This window comes from Giraffa tippelskirchi, chromosome 2, assembly GCF_054371585.1.
Source record: "Giraffa tippelskirchi isolate mGirTip1 chromosome 2, T2T-mGirTip1v1.2.pri, whole genome shotgun sequence".
Classification (NCBI taxonomy): Eukaryota; Metazoa; Chordata; class Mammalia; order Artiodactyla; family Giraffidae; genus Giraffa; species Giraffa tippelskirchi.
In genome coordinates this window covers 176,723,832-176,740,664 of record NC_137276.1, presented here as the reverse complement: position 1 = coordinate 176,740,664, position 16,833 = coordinate 176,723,832, and the positions used below count along the sequence as shown (strand labels likewise).

The following is a 16,833-nucleotide window of genomic DNA, read 5'->3' as shown; positions in this document are numbered from 1 at the left end:
AGCTGATGGCTATTTCTAGACTTGTCATGAAGGAGACTTCTCGGTATTGTCCATGTTTTAGAGAACCAAGTAGCTGTACCACTTGGTAGGAAACCAGGAGAAATACAAACTAATAAACACGTGACTAGAGATTGATTTAGCAAGGCTTCAGGGAAGAAGGGAGCTAAACCAGTGTTTATCTAACTGCATTTTGGGCTACTTGCATCAAAATCACCTGAGCCCCATATTAAAGATGCAGATTTCTGATCCTGTCCCCTAGCCATGATTATCAATCTCTGGAAGGGACTCAAAATCGGCATTTTAAACAACCCCACCAAGTGATTCTCAAGACATACCTACAGTTTGAGAACCACTGGTATAGTAAGGAAATGGAAAATATACAGAAAACAGACGAGGAAAGAACAAGGCCAGATAAAGAACAAAAAGGAAACTTACGATAGAATGACTGAGGAAAAGAAGATGCAGTATACTAGGGCATTGTATAAGTTACTATATATAAGATACCTCAAACTTCACATCATTATTTGAAAATATGTAGGATTTACCTTCTCAGAGCAATTGTATGAGCAACATATAAATACCAGATGATAGCATCAGCACCAAATTGTACATCTATTTTTAGCCTCTCTAGGTTGATTGATTTTGTGTTTCCTCAGCTTTTTCATTTAACTTTCTCACCTAGTTCTACTTTGTGTATAACCGTAAGTCACTCTGTATCCTTTATGGAAAAAAAATTTGGAATCAATCACTAGCACCCAAATAAACAAGCTCCCCTACAAACTTCTAGACAATTCCAAAAGCATTTTAATACGCCCTCCTATGAGATAAGGTTAACAAATGAAGTGAAATAATGGTTGTAACCACTGCCTGCTAATACACTTAGTGGCAAAACTGATGATCAGTTCTAACATACAGAAGACAGACAGTACAGCTGTTAAAAGCTACAAACCTTGGTGTTCAGAAGAGCCGTTATCTACAGTGGAGCCGTTAAGGTCAAAGTGACCTTCTAGGTGATTCCTTGCTACTCCCCACCCCTGTATCCCATTTACCTAAGGCACAATGTAAGTTTTACAAATCTAATTGCTCAGGTCTTAAGTAAAAAATTGACTAATAATTGACAAATATTTGTCGATTAAATGACACAAAGCTATGGTAAGCGTTTATTGAACTATAGTTTGTTTACAGTTTGTTTAGTTTGTATAGTTTGTTTACAGTGTTGTACTAAAGTAGCTCCTCTGAGTCCAAGTGGTACTTCCAGATCTTTCCACATCTCAACTGTTCTACTTAAAGCAGCAGAACACTGGAGCAACTGGTTAAAAGTTTCACATATAAGCCTCTAAACTCCCATTAAGGCAAAAATATCATCAATGTCGTCTGTCTCCTTAGTGGTTCCTGATGTATTATGTTTATTTACTTGCATCATTGTCCAAGAATCCGTATCATTTTCATTGCTTTCTGTAAGCTTTTCATGAGTTTGTTTCTCCTTAGTTTGTACGACAGGATTTGAAACTCTCCTACTCAACACTTGCTTATTGTTAGTGTACAGATCAGTCCTACAAACAGTAGAGTCTGAGAGTCTCCCTGTAATGATATCCGTAGCACTCTGAGTCCCTTGAGGGGGCTGCTGGATTTCCTTTAAAAGAGTCGACTGCAAGTTTTTCTGTTTCCTTCCTTTCAGTGAAAATTTATTCTGTGATCTTCTTTGTCTCAGGTGATGCTTTGAAGTTTTCATACCTAAGCCATGAAGAAGGTGGTTGCAAATAGATGTTTTTATGCACTGTAGCTTCTTTGGCAAACTTAAAAAGACAGAAGAAATTAGATTGTTAAGATGCAGAAAAACATTCTCAAAAATTTTGTCTTTTTACCAACTTGCAATTGAAATATATGTCCTATGCCTCTGTACAATTTCCAGAATCATAAGGAAAAACACGGAAATGGGAGCTTCATATCCAGTCAGCGTTTTCAGAGCACAGCTTCCCCCTGACTTAGACTGTGGGCACGTGTGTCCGCATTACATTTCCACAGTAAAGCAGCTCCTACAACTAGCAAGGCAGCTGAATGGTGAGATACTGCCGTATTTCAGTGCCAGAGCTACTTCCTGATAATTGCTAATCTGTTCATAATGTAACAGGAATGGAACTGGGGAAAAGATGAATTACAAATAGAAAAGTTACTAGGATGCATCATCCCGTTTCTGGAGTAATGACTTCATATTCAATTTAATAACAGGAAATGAACAAGGAAAAAGGAATAAAAGTGAAGAGGGAGTTTATGTAAAATGAGAAGACAGGGATGCCAGCATAGGCAAAATGACAGCATTCATATTATCTTCAAATTTGGGAATTCGGAACTCAAACGCTGGTTGGGTCAGGTATTTTGCTTCTGAACAGGATATACTGCCACAAGGTGCGCTGGTCCCCTGCTGACTGCCTCACTGGGATAGACTGCAAACGATCAGCATGAGTCTGTACCTCCTGCTGTACCCTCTTCCTTTTTAAACCAATATAGAACTTGAGGAAGCCCATCTTAACGCAGTAATCCATGATCTCTGTTTCCAAACCATTTTGCCTTACTATAAGTGGTAATTTTTAAGTGAGGAGAGGGTAGGTGGACTTCCCAACTGAAATGGAAATAGATGGAAAAAACGGAAGAATCAGAGGATCTGCACTGAGTTCAAGATCTCCAGCTCTAATTCCCTGAGTAAAATCCTCTTATTAACTCATCTATAAAATGTGAGTACCACCACCTGTGTCACAGAGTTATTGTGGACATTAAGTAAACTTAAAATGTAGTACAAATATAACGTGTTACTGAAACACCATAACAGGGCAGAATGAAAGAGCACTGTATTTTTGTGGGGTGCAGAATAATGGCTTAATCGAATAACCACCAGTTTGTTACCCTCTGGATTCACTTTTAATTAGCATTTCTGCCTCATCTACCCCTGAGTTTAAACAGAATCTTGAACAGAACAGCTCCATTTGAGGCTGAGCTTCCACTCTAGAGTGTTAATGTAAAAACCCTTAACTTCTCCCACAGCTTTTAGTCAAAACTTGCTATAAAACCTTCAGTATATATCATATTTTTTACTAAAACAGGTATTGTTTTTCCATAAATTTTTAAAGAAAATTTAACAAGTTGTGACCAAGTGACATCCATGGAAACCATTATAAAGCCCTGAATAGATACATGTCCATAAATATAGTAAGAAATTATGGTGGATGTACAGAGAGTTTCTTGAAGGATACATAAAAATTGGTCAGTGATTGCCCCTGTGAAGGGGGAATGAGGACCTTTATGGCCATTCGTGTCTCAAATTGTTACCACAGGCATCTGTTATTTGTTCAATAAAAACATAAAGCCCTAAAATATCTAACTTCATGTATTGTTTAAAGCAATATTGGCTCACAAAGATAACCATCCTTAAGCAGTGCTATGAATGTAAGAATCACAAAAGGATGAAATAATACATGGAGAGTCTAGCTCCTGTGAATGTAAATTACTTGACGCTGACTCTGGAGTCTGGTGTGGAGCCTTGTAGGAGGAAGCATTTCTGTTGTCACACCCTCATCCCACTGAAGCTGCGGGCAGACTGGCCATCTCTCCTACCAGAGAGGCAGAACTCCATGAGGATTAAATCTGTCTTACACATGGTTGTATCTGCAGGTTAGCATACCACAGACACACCTGATACTTTTTGAATAAAAGGATGGAATGGTGAAGAGTATAAATGAGTAAATCCAATTGACCAAATTTACTTCCTCCCAATGATATATTTAGCTCTGCCCAATAAAAGTAGCTAACAAAACTGCACTTTGAGTATATACCCCAATTTTAGTCCCCAGGGTACTGGACATAAAAGGCTGGATATATATACTTTTGCCTTAAAAGATAACAGAAGAAGTAAAGGAATATAATTTTTATAATATACCTACCTAGAGCCTTGAGCTTCCACATGTTTAAGCCGGTTACTTTTAAGAAGTTTGTTACCCAGAAAGGTGGTCTGAGCCTTCAGTTTTTTGCTTCTACACCACAGAATTGCCATTTGGATTTCTTCAGAAAGTTGTGTGAAAGTCTCAGCCTCTCGGAATCTTTGCACAAGACTTTTTACACAGGGAGTTCCTATTGCTTTCTGAGAAGAATGGTTGGTTGCCTTTAGTTTGGATTGAGAACATTTAAACTCAAAGCTCTTCTCCTGAAATATGGAATGATAAGAAAAATATATTGGATCTGTTACTGACATATAACAAGAGAGAGAAGTTGACTCACACACTATCAACATTTGAAAATACATCTTTTTAAAAGAAGGAAAAAAGTTTTTTCCAGTTCCCTATGCTTTCTGTCTTTTTTAATTTTTTTGACTGTGCCACCTGGCTTTGGGGATCTTAGTTCCTCAACCCTGGGATCAGACTGGTGCCTCCTTGCAATGGAAACACAGAGTCCTAATAACTAGACTGCTAGGGAATTCCTTTTGCTTAAAAAAATTTTTATTCACTGCTCCTAATACGATTTTTCCCCCTCTGTGCTACAATAGATCCCATCTATAGCTAAATTCAGTTGTACACAAGTAACAATATATTTACATACATACTTATTTAACCTGTGTTGTTTAGTCTCGCAGTCATGTCTGACTATTTGTGACCCCATGGACTATAGCCCGCCGGGCTCCTCTGTCCATGGGATTTCCCAGGCGAGAATACCGGAGTGGCCATTTCCTTCTCCAGGGATCTTCCCCTCCCACGGATCCATCCTGCCTCTCCTGCATTGGCAGGTGGATTCTCAACCACTGAGCCACCAGGGAAGCCCATTTAACCTACACATAAGAATAAAACTCCACATAATTAAGTATTGATCAAAGTCTATCTGGTGGGAGACAAAATCACTGAAAAGCCCTTTTCCTCGAATGCTGGACTACCACAGCTTGTTTTTCATCACTTCCTCAATGATGGGTCATAAATGTTATTGACAAATGTGGAAATGCACATGACTGCTGAATGTATGTTAAAAATGCTTAACTGAGCAGTATTTCCAATTCCAATTCAACCATCTTTTGATGTGGCACCTCTGTCTCTTCAACTTCATTTTTCTGTATGAAGTCAAGTTTGAATTTTATCAACTACCACTGTTTATTGAAATATGCCACCTACTAGGTCTGCTTCCGTCTTCTGTTCAAAACTTACTTTCTTGCAAATTTCTCATTCTCAAGAAGAGCAAGTAATAGTAGTAGAAGGTAGAGACCTATCAATCTTTGTGTTGGTGATCCATAAAAGTTTGACCTAAAAACACCGTAAGCATATTGGTGCTAAATGCTAAAAATAAAATAGTGATTGGTCATAAATAAGAGGAATGCTGGAACCAGCTCACATAGGAACAAGTGATGGACTGCAGAAAGTTTCAGAAGTCACAGAGAGCTATAGTTATTAAGAGAGAGCTGATAAAACTGTTTGGAGACTGGTGTAATGATAAACTCCGGGAGATAGTTAAGGACGGGGAAGCCTGGTGTGGTGCAGCCCATGGAGTTGCAGAGAGTCGGACACAACTTAGCGACTGAACAACAACAACAAATAATATTAAATGACAAAGACTGAAACCAAACTGCCTGGCTCAAATCCCAGTTCTGCCCCATATTTGCTGTCTGGCCTGGACAAATTTCTTGTCCTTTCTTTGCCTTAATTTTCTCATCTGAAACATGGAAAGAACAGCACCTACCTCACAAGACTTTTGTAAGGATTATATGAGTTTACACATATAAAGAGTTCTGAACAATGCCTGGCAAAGAGTAAATGCAGTATAAGTATTATGGTGATGAAGACATCTTCCTCCAGAACTTGTAAACTGGACAAAATATAAATGCAAGCTGGAATCCTTGCAAACCTTTAAGAAAGTACTGACTTGTTAGAAAAGAATTCTTGAATAGAATGGAAGAAATAGCCCATGAAGAAAACAACTTTGAAAAGAGAGAGAGTAAAAGAACTTCTTATCTGTGTCAGATCCAGAACAAACAGAGTTTACAGACACTGGCCAAGGAGAGGTCAAACGCTGACGTCAGCTCTAACGCTGACAGAAAGAAACAGAAGCCTCATGATAAAAGATGATGATGATGATGATGATGATGATGATGATGATGGAAGTACCTAACAACATCTAACATCAAGTAAGTGCTTACCACACTTGAGACTCTGTGCTGAATACTTTACATGTACTAAAACTGGCACAACCCTATGAAGTGCATACTGTTTCTAGAAAATGGAGGTATGGACAGGTCAAGAAACTTACATAAGGTCACAAATTAGTACAAACCAAAGCCAGGACGCAAACTATCTGTCTGACTTCAAAGCCCATATTCTTAAGCTGCAGTATAATCCACTCCTATGATGGATCCTAGGATCATTTTAAAATTCTAGCAAAACCCTTAGTAAAATGTTTCTGAAGGCATTCTATTAACTGAATTAACTAGGTGCACCCAGATCCCTTGGAAATGCCTCTACTCATTCAGAAGCAGACTGAGAACTAAGATGGCACTATGCCTAGAGCTGGGGATAAAACCAGAAGTAAGATTCAGCCTCTGCCCTTGGTAAGTGGCATCTACACTACAAATGAGCAGAAATCATAAGCTATATTAAAATAGGCTGGACAAACCTGAATAGCTTTGTGTTTAAGCTGTTTGCAGAAAGCTCTCACATCAAATTCTGATGACTTTTCTGTGGAGAGAGATCACAGATAAAAAAATTAGGCATACTATTTTCAAATCAACAAATTTAAGTACATGACAACAAAGGGAGTTAAGCAAACAAGGAACTATGAAGCTACAACAGAAAGAAATAACTTAATATGCTCAAGCTTAGAAAACACACATTATAAATATCATACTTCTCTAGAGATAATGTGAGTTAAAATTAAGAGAGTTTAAGAGTATGTGCCGTATCAAAGCAAATTACCTTTTAAGATTTTCTTACTCTTTACTGGTTGTCCAAGATCCATGTTATTCTGTATATTGATCTTCATTTGTTTAGCTTTTTCAGAAATTCTAAGTAAAGTTTCTTCACCTGACTTCTGTGATTGCTCTTTTGTTAAAAATAGTTTATTTAGCAGTTTAGTTACTCCTTTAGCTACAAAAGCTGTAGGCATTTTTTTCTTAAAGACTTCAAAATAGGGCTCTCCTAAAAATTCAACAATATCAGAAGGAAAGGTAAAACCTTTGAAGTAAGGCAATGGTTGAATCCTGGAGACCTCTTGAAGTAATCCAAACAATGGTTCATATAAAGAAACCAGCCTTTTTAAAACATCTTTATACAGAACCCTAGGGAAAGAAGTAGGAGCTCATGAATTAGCTAGTAATTATAATTTGCATATTACATAATAAGTAACAGATTCAAAGCTGAAAATAACACCTATCAGTCTGCCACTACAGATTAAAAAAAAAAAATGCTACAGTGGATACTTGCAAAGAGCTAGATTTAGTCCAGCGTATACGGAAAAATCCAAGTACAAAATGTTACATAAAACCAAATACAGTACTACATGGAGAGATATTTCAAAGGATGTACACCAAAATCTTAAATGTGGTTTTCTCTAGATGATAAGATTTTAGGCAAATTTCAGGTTCTTTGAATTTTTCCTATTTTTAAAAGTTTCTTCAAATAAGCATGTATTATTAAAATTAAAAAAGCAAAGCTATTTTCATTGTAGGGAAGAATAATAAGGTTTGACATTGATTAGTAATTCTAACATTGCTAACATGATAACCATACTAACATATGATAAGTAATTCTAACATTGTTAGCTCTAAAAACAAGCAGAATAAAAAAACAAGATGATTGAAAATAGTACTTGAGATATCCAGGTTAAGATAGCAAAATAAGGATTAGAGATAATTTTTTCTTTTTTTTTCTTTGTTTCCATTCAAATTATAGCTAATCACAAATGGGCAGATTTTGAATCTGATTATCCATCAGATAAGCTCCATAATATATATTGTGAGATGCAAGGGAAGTTCTCTTTGGTTTGCAACTAGTATTACCAGTGTTCTTTACGTCAATTAGCTATGGCTCAAAAAGCAGTGGTGGTTCATGTGGAAGAAAGGAATTTAGAAAACATAAGGAAGGTCACTGCCATTAAATATTAGAAATCTAGTGGCAGAAACAAATGATACAGACTGCCCAGGAACACCTTCATTTTAAATGGCTCAGCTGAATGATTAGAAGAAACTTTTTTTAATTCCAGCTGCTAATCCTAGGAATTCATTTGCTTAGTTTAATGTGGAAGTGATCTCATGGATTCAGATTCAAAGCCTAGTCTTTTGACATAACTATCAACACTTAGCTTCCCAATCCATCCCAAATAAACTCTGATCAAATGAAGAAACAGAATTTCTGCACCTTCAACATCCCATGGGAAAGCAAATATGAAGACTACTAATAAGAAACCTAGTCTGAGTTAGAGAAATGAAAAAGAAATGAAGGATTTCAAAGGTACGTACATACATACCATAACCTGCTCACGAGCCCAACCATCACAAGGTTTAAAATAATGAATTCTTGCAAACCTAGATGTTTCACAGTCAAGCTGAAGAATCAAGTTAAAGTTGGAAAACAGAATCAAAGGAATTTAGGTTTTGTTGAGTTACATTTATGGGAAAAAAAACCCACACAGAATGCAGAATTTTCTTGAAGGAGTTAAAGCCTTAAAACATGTTCTATTTAAGTCATTGAAGCTTTAAAAAAAAGTAGTATACACTCTGCTAGAGACGTCATTCGGAGAAGGCAATGGCACCCCACTCCAGTACTCTTGCCTGGAAAATCCCATGGACGGAGGAGCCTGGTGGGCTACAGTCCATGGGGTCGCTAAGGGTCGGACATGACTGAGCGACTTCACTTTCACTTTTCCCTTTCATGCACTGGAGAAGGAAATGGCAACCCACTCCAGTATTCTTGCTGGAGAATCCTAGGGACGGCGGAGACTGGTGAGCTGCCGTCTATGGGGTCGCACAGAGTCGGACACGACTGAAGCGACTTAGCAGTTAGCAGAGGCTTCATTAATAAATTTGGCTTCTAAGGATTAGCTTTTAAGATTAAGAATTTCTAACTGTCAATGCCTTTAGGATAATACATATTAAATAGAGGTAGAAATCCCTGGCAATGGCTATTTGAGGCACTTCCCAGGAAGAGGAGACCAAAAAGCAAAATTTTAAGAATTCGCATAAATTATAACTCCTACTTTGAAAGTATGAAAAGCTACATACTCCCTAGCTTTCAAACAGAAATACTATTAAATTCATCCCTGCATGCATGCTCAGTCGTGTCTGACTCTGCAACCCCATGGACTGTAACCCAACAGGCTCCTTTGTCTATGGGATTTCCCAGGCAAGAATACTGGAGTGGGTTGCCACTTCCTCCTCCAAGGGATCTTCCGGACCAAGGGATCAAACTCACATCTCCTGTGTCTCCTTCATTAGCAGGTGCATTCTTTACCACTGAGCCACCTGAGAAGCCCATTAAATACATCCAAACAACTGAAGTTCAGAAGAAGGTTTTTTAGTTGATTCAAGGATACAGAAATGTCTTGCAGCAACAGTCCAACAGGCGAAGCAGCAACTTGCAGGCTCCCAAAATCTTCATCAACACCAGTTCCACTACCGGTTGGCTGGGGATGACACATGCTTTGGTATTTACAGGCTGATTTTCACTTGACAAAAAATAGAAAAGTATGTTACTTTCATTCTTAAATATAAAACACTTATATAATAAGTACATAATTGCTTTAAGCTCAATTTGAGGTAGTTATGTTTAATAATCAGAGAAGGCAATGGCATCCCACTCCAGTACTCTTGCCTGGAGAATCCCTGGATGGAGGAGCGTGGTAGGCTGCAGCCCATGGGGTCACTAAGAGTCAGATATGACTGAGCAACTTCACTTTCACTTTTCCCTTTCATGCACTGGAGAAGGAAATGGCAACCCACTCCAGTATTCTTGCCTGGAGAATCCCAGGGACGGTGGAGCCTGGTGGGCTGCCGTCTATGGGGTCGCACAGAGTCGGACACGACTGAAGCGACTTAGCAGCAGCAGCAGCACGTTTAATAATGACTCACTGAAGTTAACTGACACTTATGTTTCAAAATAGTTTATCATCATCCAGGTTTCAGTGTCACACTATTCCTTCCTACAAGCCAACAGAGGGAGATTACCACAAATACCAGGGGCCCTTTATTAAAATAAAATTTGTACAGCTAAGGTATAATTGGTTATATTCAAACAATAATGAAGGAAGTCTCAAGCGAGGTCAAGCAAGACACCAGGTTTCCAGCCCACCACAAAGCCCATTACAAAGCAACTATACTACTTACTTAGAAGAAAATGACTCTGAGAGATCTTGAATTGAACCTTCCAAATTCATGTTTTTCAAACGTTTTAAACACTGTTCAACCTGAAAGGGGAAGACCGGCTCAAATTCACATGTTTATGTGTAATAGGTACAAAGCCACTGATGTGAACCCGAAAACAAGTTCAAAATTTCAAAGTACAGAAATACACCGAATACAAAGTATAGAAATACACAGAATCCCGTATTTAAGGGTAAAGAAACCTGTAGCCCAAAGCAGTTGCTTCTGGTTAAAAAATTTGAAATTTACGCAGCCAAATAAATTTCTCAGATCAGGTTATGACTAAGAGTTTACTATATGCCAGGATGTGCTTGGTGCTATAAAGAGGACCAAAGTAAAAGATTATTCTCAGAATTGTATTAATAAACTTTTCTGAAGTAACATGATTTCTAATAGCAGAACTATTAAAACAAGATAGTAAATTGTTAAGTACTAATTTCAACTGTCCGTAAGTGCTGCAGACATGAGGATCAAGTGATGGAGGGCTTGGGCACTGTAAACATACAGAACAGGTAAGCAAAGGCTCAGAGGAGGGAACCAATGTGGTGAGTAGGAAGACTCACAAAGAGTTCAGGCTGCTTGTAATACAACATATATGACAATGAAGACCACAGAGAAGCCTGAGCTAAGAAAACTGAAGAGGCCAGATCAGGAAGGATCTGCTAAGTTAAGCTAAGAGGTCTGCTCTTTATTCAGGGACAATGGAGAACCGTTAAAAATTAAGCTGTGTTTTAGAATGATTAACCTGGATTTGGTACATGTGAACATGCCACAGTAGAGGAAAGACTGAAGGAGGGAAGATCAGTCAGAATTACAAGACAACAAAAAATTGACAAGGTTTTAAAATTTAGTTTAGCCAGAATTAAAAGGGACTAGATGCAGAGAAAGTTTTAATTGATCAGTTGACCAGATGGAGAGCTATGTGAAAGAAGCAGAGAAAACAGAACACCAAGTTTTTCTGACTATAATTATTGACACCCTGGAAGCCAGGAGGAGAAATACGTCTATTCCATCTGAGATAACAAGTTTGGTTTTGGAGTTAAAGACTCAGAAGGAGATAAAACCTGCTCCAGAGAAGAAAACTTAGGAAAGACCATAATCACAAATCTTTCTTTGGTGAAGAAATCATCTTTTTTGCTTTAAGTAATGTGAGTGGAAAACTAACCAAAGAACATGAATGTGTTTAAGGTTGGAGATTATATCAGTCTTTTTTACCCCATACACCTCGCACAAAGCCCAGTGCCTGGCACATAGAAAGTTTCAAAAATACTTGTAGAATTAATAAAATGAATGAGCAAATAAATGAACATATATGGAACTTAACTTAGAAGGCTCTACTCCATGTATGTAATCCCTGAGCTAGAGGACCCAACTTTGTCTCAAACTTCAAAAGATACACAAAATACTTTACACAACTTGTTATATACTCATTTAATATATTGCCAATTAGATTATTTACCACCACAATAAATAAATTGCAACTTTGTTCTTTTTATGATTTGGGGATTTTGATTATGCTCAGGAAAATTGTTTCTTAATCCAACACTTTGTTTTGATCAAATCACTCAATCTTTAAAGTAGGCAAAAGCGTGGTAATTTGTTATAGATTGTATATAATGAAGAAAATTTTTCATAATTATCTACCTACTAGAAACAAGACTAGGAAAGAATCAAACAGTTCTTTTCTAATACAGACTGTTTTTTGAAATGCTTTCAGGGAATAAAAAGAATGAAAGCTCACATGTGACTGTGGGGTGAACACTTAAAAATCACAAGTGAAAGTGAAGTGAAAGTCACTTAGTTGTGTCCAACTCTTTGCGACTCCATGGACTATACAGTCTACGGAATTCTCCCCTACTAGAGTGCGTAGCCTTTCTTTTCTCCAGGGGATCTTCCCAACCCAGGGATCAAACCCAGGTCTCCTGCTTTGCAGGCAGATACTTTACTAGCTGAGCCACAGGGAAGCCCAAGAATACCGGAATGGGTAGCTTATCCCTTCTCCAGCAGATCTTCCCAACCCAGGAACCAAACCAAGGTCTCCTGCGTTGCAAGTGGATCCTTTACCAACTGAGCTATCAGAAAAGCCCAAGTAAATCACAAGTAATTTACTTCAATTTCCATAAATAACAAAAGTTAAGTGGCAGCGTGATCTCCATCTTCACCAAGTAAACATGCTTTATCTTAAATACAAGGCTCTCTCCTTACCTGTCTGAGGGCCAAATGGGGCTTATGGCGGCCCATTCTGTTGTGATTGCTGTAAAGGACTGCACATAATACATCGGTCTCTGCATCTAAGTTTCGGCTCTTCAGTGACAATGTAATGTGACAGCATTCTTTAATTATAGCTGCAATGCAAAGGTCTAATGCAGAGATATTTAGTAATAAGACTTAACATGCATTTCTACATTAAGTATATTATACAAAAAATACACTGAAAGAAGCATCTTTCCTTATCTGTTTTAAAGAAATCAATAACAAGTTAGCACAATCAGCTTCATCTGTAAGAACATGATTAAATGTTTCTAAGTATGTAAGAAATGACATAGGAAGGAAGGAAAATGGTGACAGATGATATCAAGTCCATGAAATCATTAAGAAAACATCTATTAAACTAGAATGTATATCATATCACATTTTATCGTGATTTTAATAATCTTTCATATGAATACTTTGCAGAGTCTTTTAGGGAACATCAAACACTTTTAAGTATGTTTAAGGTGGGACACTTTTGTATACTTCTCTAATACCACTTTAAGAATGTATTTTAGAAAAGAGAAATCACTGTAACAACTGGAAATTATATAATATCTGACTAAACACAGGGTGCTTATTTAGCAAAACAAGGTAACAGCCTCCTAGTCTGAAAAGCTGTTAATAAAAGAGTTAATAGTGTTCTCTATGCCTCTTAAGGGTAGCAGTAGTATCCTAAGTGGCAGTAACACAAAGGCAGACTTCACACAACACGGAGAACTTTCTTACTATCCCAACTGTTTGAGGCCAGAATGAGCTGCCTTTGGGATGGGGAGACACTTGGTGAATTTCCATGCCTAACAGGAATCCTGTTAAAAGTATTTCTGAATAGAGGAAGGGGTAACGTTAATCTGTAAACTGGGCAGGATGGATGGATGGAGAGGGGAATTGCTGATAAGTTATAAATATTTAATAACAGCTATCCTCTGCAAGGAGATCCAACAGTCCATCCTAAAGGAAATCAGTCCTGAATATTCATTGGAAGGACTGATGCTGAAGCTGAAACTCCAATACTTTGGTCACCTGATGCAAAGAACTGACTCATCTGAAAACACCCTGATGCTGGGAACGATTGAAGCCAGGAGGAGAAGGGGATGACAGAGGATGAGACGGTTAGATGGTATCACCGACTCAATGGACATGAATTTGAATAAGCTCCGGGAGTTGGTGATGGACAGGGAAGCCTGGCTTACTGCATTCCATGGGGTCACAAAGAGTCGGACACAACTGGACTGGACTGGACTGAACTGATCATTATTTACTGTATCAGGCAGGTTCCAAATGCTTTACCTGTAATACTCACTTTCAGCAGAACTGCTCTATAAATAAAGTACTATTTTTATTCCCATTTGAAAATAAGCTGAGGCCCAGAAACGTTAGACATTCCCCACTGCTCACCCCAGCTCCAGCAGAGGGAAGAGCCAGGATTCAGTCCCTCAACCCAGTTCTTACTGCCCTTTGTGCGTGCTAAGTCGCTTCAGTCGTGTCCGACTCTGTGCGACCCTATGGACTGCGGCCTGCCAGGCTCCTTTGTCCACGGGATTTTCCAGGCAAGAATACTGGAGTGGGTTGCTATCCCCTCCTCCAGGGGATCTTCCCGACCCAGGGATCCAACCTGTGCCTCTTCTACCTAAAGAAAGGTGGCTTCTTTCCCACTAGCGCCACCTTACTGCCCTACTGCCTAATAATCGCAGTGCCATTCAAACATCGATAGAGCACGCTCTCCTAAATGACATGATTAGATCCTCCCAAAGACCTGCTGAAAGCTAGCGAAAACTAACCCCATTTTACAGATACGGAACGGGGGGCCCAGGAAAATTACGGCTTAATTGCAGAATGCTTGAGTGACGACCCGCAGCCCTTCAGAGGCAGAGCGGGGCAGAGACAGAGAGCTAGCCACGCCTCTTGGTGGCAGAGTCAACGCAGGGTTCCCAAGCAGCACTTTTCCCTGACACCAGTTGTGTCCGCCCCTCTCCCCCATTTCGGTGCGGTGCTGGGTCGTGAGCCTTCGGTGCCCCTGACAGGCTCTGCGATAGACACGGTGGATCCAGCGAAGAACTGTAAAGCTAGGCGCCCCCACGAGACTCCTTGGCAAATTCCCCAGCCCGGGACCCTTCGGCCCTTCCCAGTGTCCCGCGGGCTCCGGAAGTCCCGCCCATCGCGCACGTGCGCCGGCCCCACGCCTCCCCCGGAAAAGCCTGCGCCCCTAGCCGGGCGCCTCACTCACCTAGCGCCGTACCCGGGTCCTGTACGGTCACTGCGCTGCGGCTCCCTGCCTTAGGGATCCTCACCCGGTTCCACGGCTCCGGACCTGGCAACAGCGTAGCCATCTTGGGAGGCAGGAGAGGGAGTGGGAGGGGCGGAGCTGGGCGAGACCAAATGGAGGGACCGAAGGAGGGGAGATGAGCCTACGTCATTGCGAGGTAGAGGGCAAAGGGTGGGGCGAGGGTGGGGCGGGGGCGGGGGCGGGGCGGGGGCGGGGCCCGGGCCCGGGGCGGGGTCTTTCACGGAACCGTGGACCAAGTATGGAGAACCTGAAATACCTGGTGGTGTATCAGAATCACCTGGGAGATTTTGGGGGCGCCCTATTCCGGTACTACACAATCAGAATATCGGAATGGGTTGAGGCTTTTTCCTTGTGTTTATGCTTCCTCACGGGATTCTGAGGCGCAACCAATTTGGGAACTACTTCAAGGCCTTTTACAGACGTGAAAAGTAAGACCTGTAGTTGAATTGCATACACCCCCATCTCCACCTCAGCCATTAGGGGGAAAGGAAGAAATGGAATAAAGAGCCTTATGCAAAATGTACGTTTGCAACACAGAAAACTTTGAGTTAGTCAAGGATGGAGTGTGTGTGTGTATTTAGTCGCTCAGTCATGTCCCTCTGTTTGTGTCCCCATGGACTGCAACCAGCCAGGCCACTGTCCATGGAATTTTCCAGTCTGGAATACTGGAGTGGGTTGCCATTTCCTTCTCCAGGGGATCTTCCCAACCCAAGGATGGAACCCACATCTCTTGGGTTTCCTGCATGGGCAGGCAGATTCTTTACCACTAGAGACACCTTGGAATTGATGTTAGTCGAAGAAGCAGCAGCAAAACTATAATAGTGGAGCCCTTAGCACATGAGGTTGCTGTGTGCCATTACACGGTGCAGTTGTCCTGCTCAGTCATTGGTTAGTGCCATAGTGGGCCCTCCCATAAATAACTGTCAATGAGTGACGGTTAGTGGTCTTGCTAGGCCTTTGGTTGGTGTTGCAGTGAGCCCCACCCACAAATAACAGTCAATGAGTGACCCTTAGTGAGGGGATTTAGCCAAGGGTCAGTAGAGTGTGGTCCTCAGGTAGAAAGTGAGGTAAGAGGCGGATCCTGTTCTTCCAGGGGGCTGGTCCAGCTCATCATGCTTTGGGCCAGTGAGTGAACTGGGGGAGGGGGCAGGCAGGGAACAGTCTGGGGGTTGTGTCCCCCAGGGCTCCAGAGCCCTCACTACGCCCAGTGCCTGGGCCTAGGCCTCAGGGTGGTGGTGAACCTCTGCTCCATCTTCCTCTCTGAGATATAATAGCAACAGCCATCTGCATGGGCTACATTCTGCAGGATTTGGGCCCCCTAACTGATGTTTGGGTGGCCTGAGGAATCTGAGGGCCAGTTGTATTCTGGGCACCTGGCTCCCTCAGTGATGACCGCTGTTCAGGATCTGGGGACCTGGCCCTGAGGGAGCCGCTAGCTGAGAACTACCTCTTCAGCACTGGTGGGAAGACCCAGACTGGGTGCTGGACGAACGCTCCTGGGCAGGGTAACCAGCAGGCACAGGAACCCCCTCCTCTTAGCCAAGGTCTGGACCTCGGAGAGTGAAGGTTGAGTCTTGAGACTTTGCCCTTTATTGTCAGAACAGAGAGTAACGTTTGTTTGGTGGAGGTTTACAGGAGACTCCTTACTTGACCGTGACTGACCTCCAGAATAAAGGATCTGACACCAAGAAGTTTGAAACTAACCGTGCCTCTCCCTCTCCTTTTCTATAAAAGCGTTTTGCTGAAAGCTTTTGGGGAGTTTGGGATTTTACGGCATGAACCACCATCTCCTTGCATGGCCCTGCAATAAACCTTTCTCTACTCCAAACTCCAACGTTTTGGTATTGTTTGGTCTCACTGTGCATTGGGCACATGAATTTGCATTTCAGTAACAAAACCACGATCACAGAAAATTGGA

The 16,833-nt window shown here is 40.8% G+C and overlaps 2 protein-coding genes across 17 annotated transcripts in view; one reads left to right on the top strand and one right to left on the bottom strand.

Moving 5' to 3' along the window:
- GTPBP8 (GTP binding protein 8) overlaps positions 1–16,833 on the top strand; it is a 168,852-nt gene that overhangs the window by 15,256 nt on the left and 136,763 nt on the right. The window contains exons 6-7 of one of the 7 annotated variants that reach the window (XM_081572235.1): positions 5,991–6,154; positions 9,455–13,272. The exons of 2 other annotated variants lie outside the window; for them this stretch is intronic. In XM_081572235.1, the coding sequence (XP_081428361.1) occupies positions 5,991–6,138 (148 nt within the window). In that variant the 3' untranslated portion in view covers positions 6,139–6,154; positions 9,455–13,272. Of the gene's footprint in view, positions 1–1,711; positions 7,051–9,454; positions 13,977–16,833 lie in introns of those variants that run through there. 4 more of the 7 variants (XM_081572237.1, XM_081572241.1, XM_081572233.1 and 1 more) reach the window with 4 other exon arrangements.
- On the bottom strand, positions 1,125–14,984 carry RMP64 (ribonuclease MRP subunit p64). 10 transcript variants are annotated; one of them, XM_081572221.1, is made up of 9 exons: positions 14,856–14,984; positions 12,584–12,738; positions 10,343–10,422; positions 9,553–9,684; positions 8,488–8,565; positions 6,939–7,300; positions 6,640–6,701; positions 3,936–4,195; positions 1,125–1,796 (listed from the first exon to the last, which is right to left on the bottom strand). In XM_081572221.1, exons 1-9 carry the CDS (start codon positions 14,956–14,958, stop codon positions 1,337–1,339), a joined length of 1,692 nt encoding a protein of 563 aa, XP_081428347.1. In that variant the 5' UTR covers positions 14,959–14,984; the 3' UTR covers positions 1,125–1,336. The 10 variants fall into 10 exon arrangements, with proteins under 10 accessions (XP_081428347.1, XP_081428348.1, XP_081428349.1 ...); XM_081572222.1 differs by having other exon boundaries at positions 12,584–12,723; XM_081572223.1 differs by lacking the exon at positions 14,856–14,984 and adding an exon at positions 14,410–14,730.

What these genes read in the sequence shown, in the direction of transcription:
- RMP64 (XM_081572221.1), bottom strand. Translation starts at nt 14,958, where the DNA reads ATGGCTACGCTGTTGCCAGGTCCGGAGCCGTGGAACCGGGTGAGGATC. An exon ending in TGTTGCTGCAAGACATTTCT is followed by an intron (nt 8,566 to 9,552) that starts GTATCCTTGAAT and finishes TTGATTCTTCAG; the next exon opens with CTTGACTGTGAAACATCTAG. An exon ending in GGGCTCGTGAGCAGGTTATG is followed by an intron (nt 7,301 to 8,487) that starts GTATGTATGTAC and finishes TTCTTTCCCTAG; the next exon opens with GGTTCTGTATAAAGATGTTT.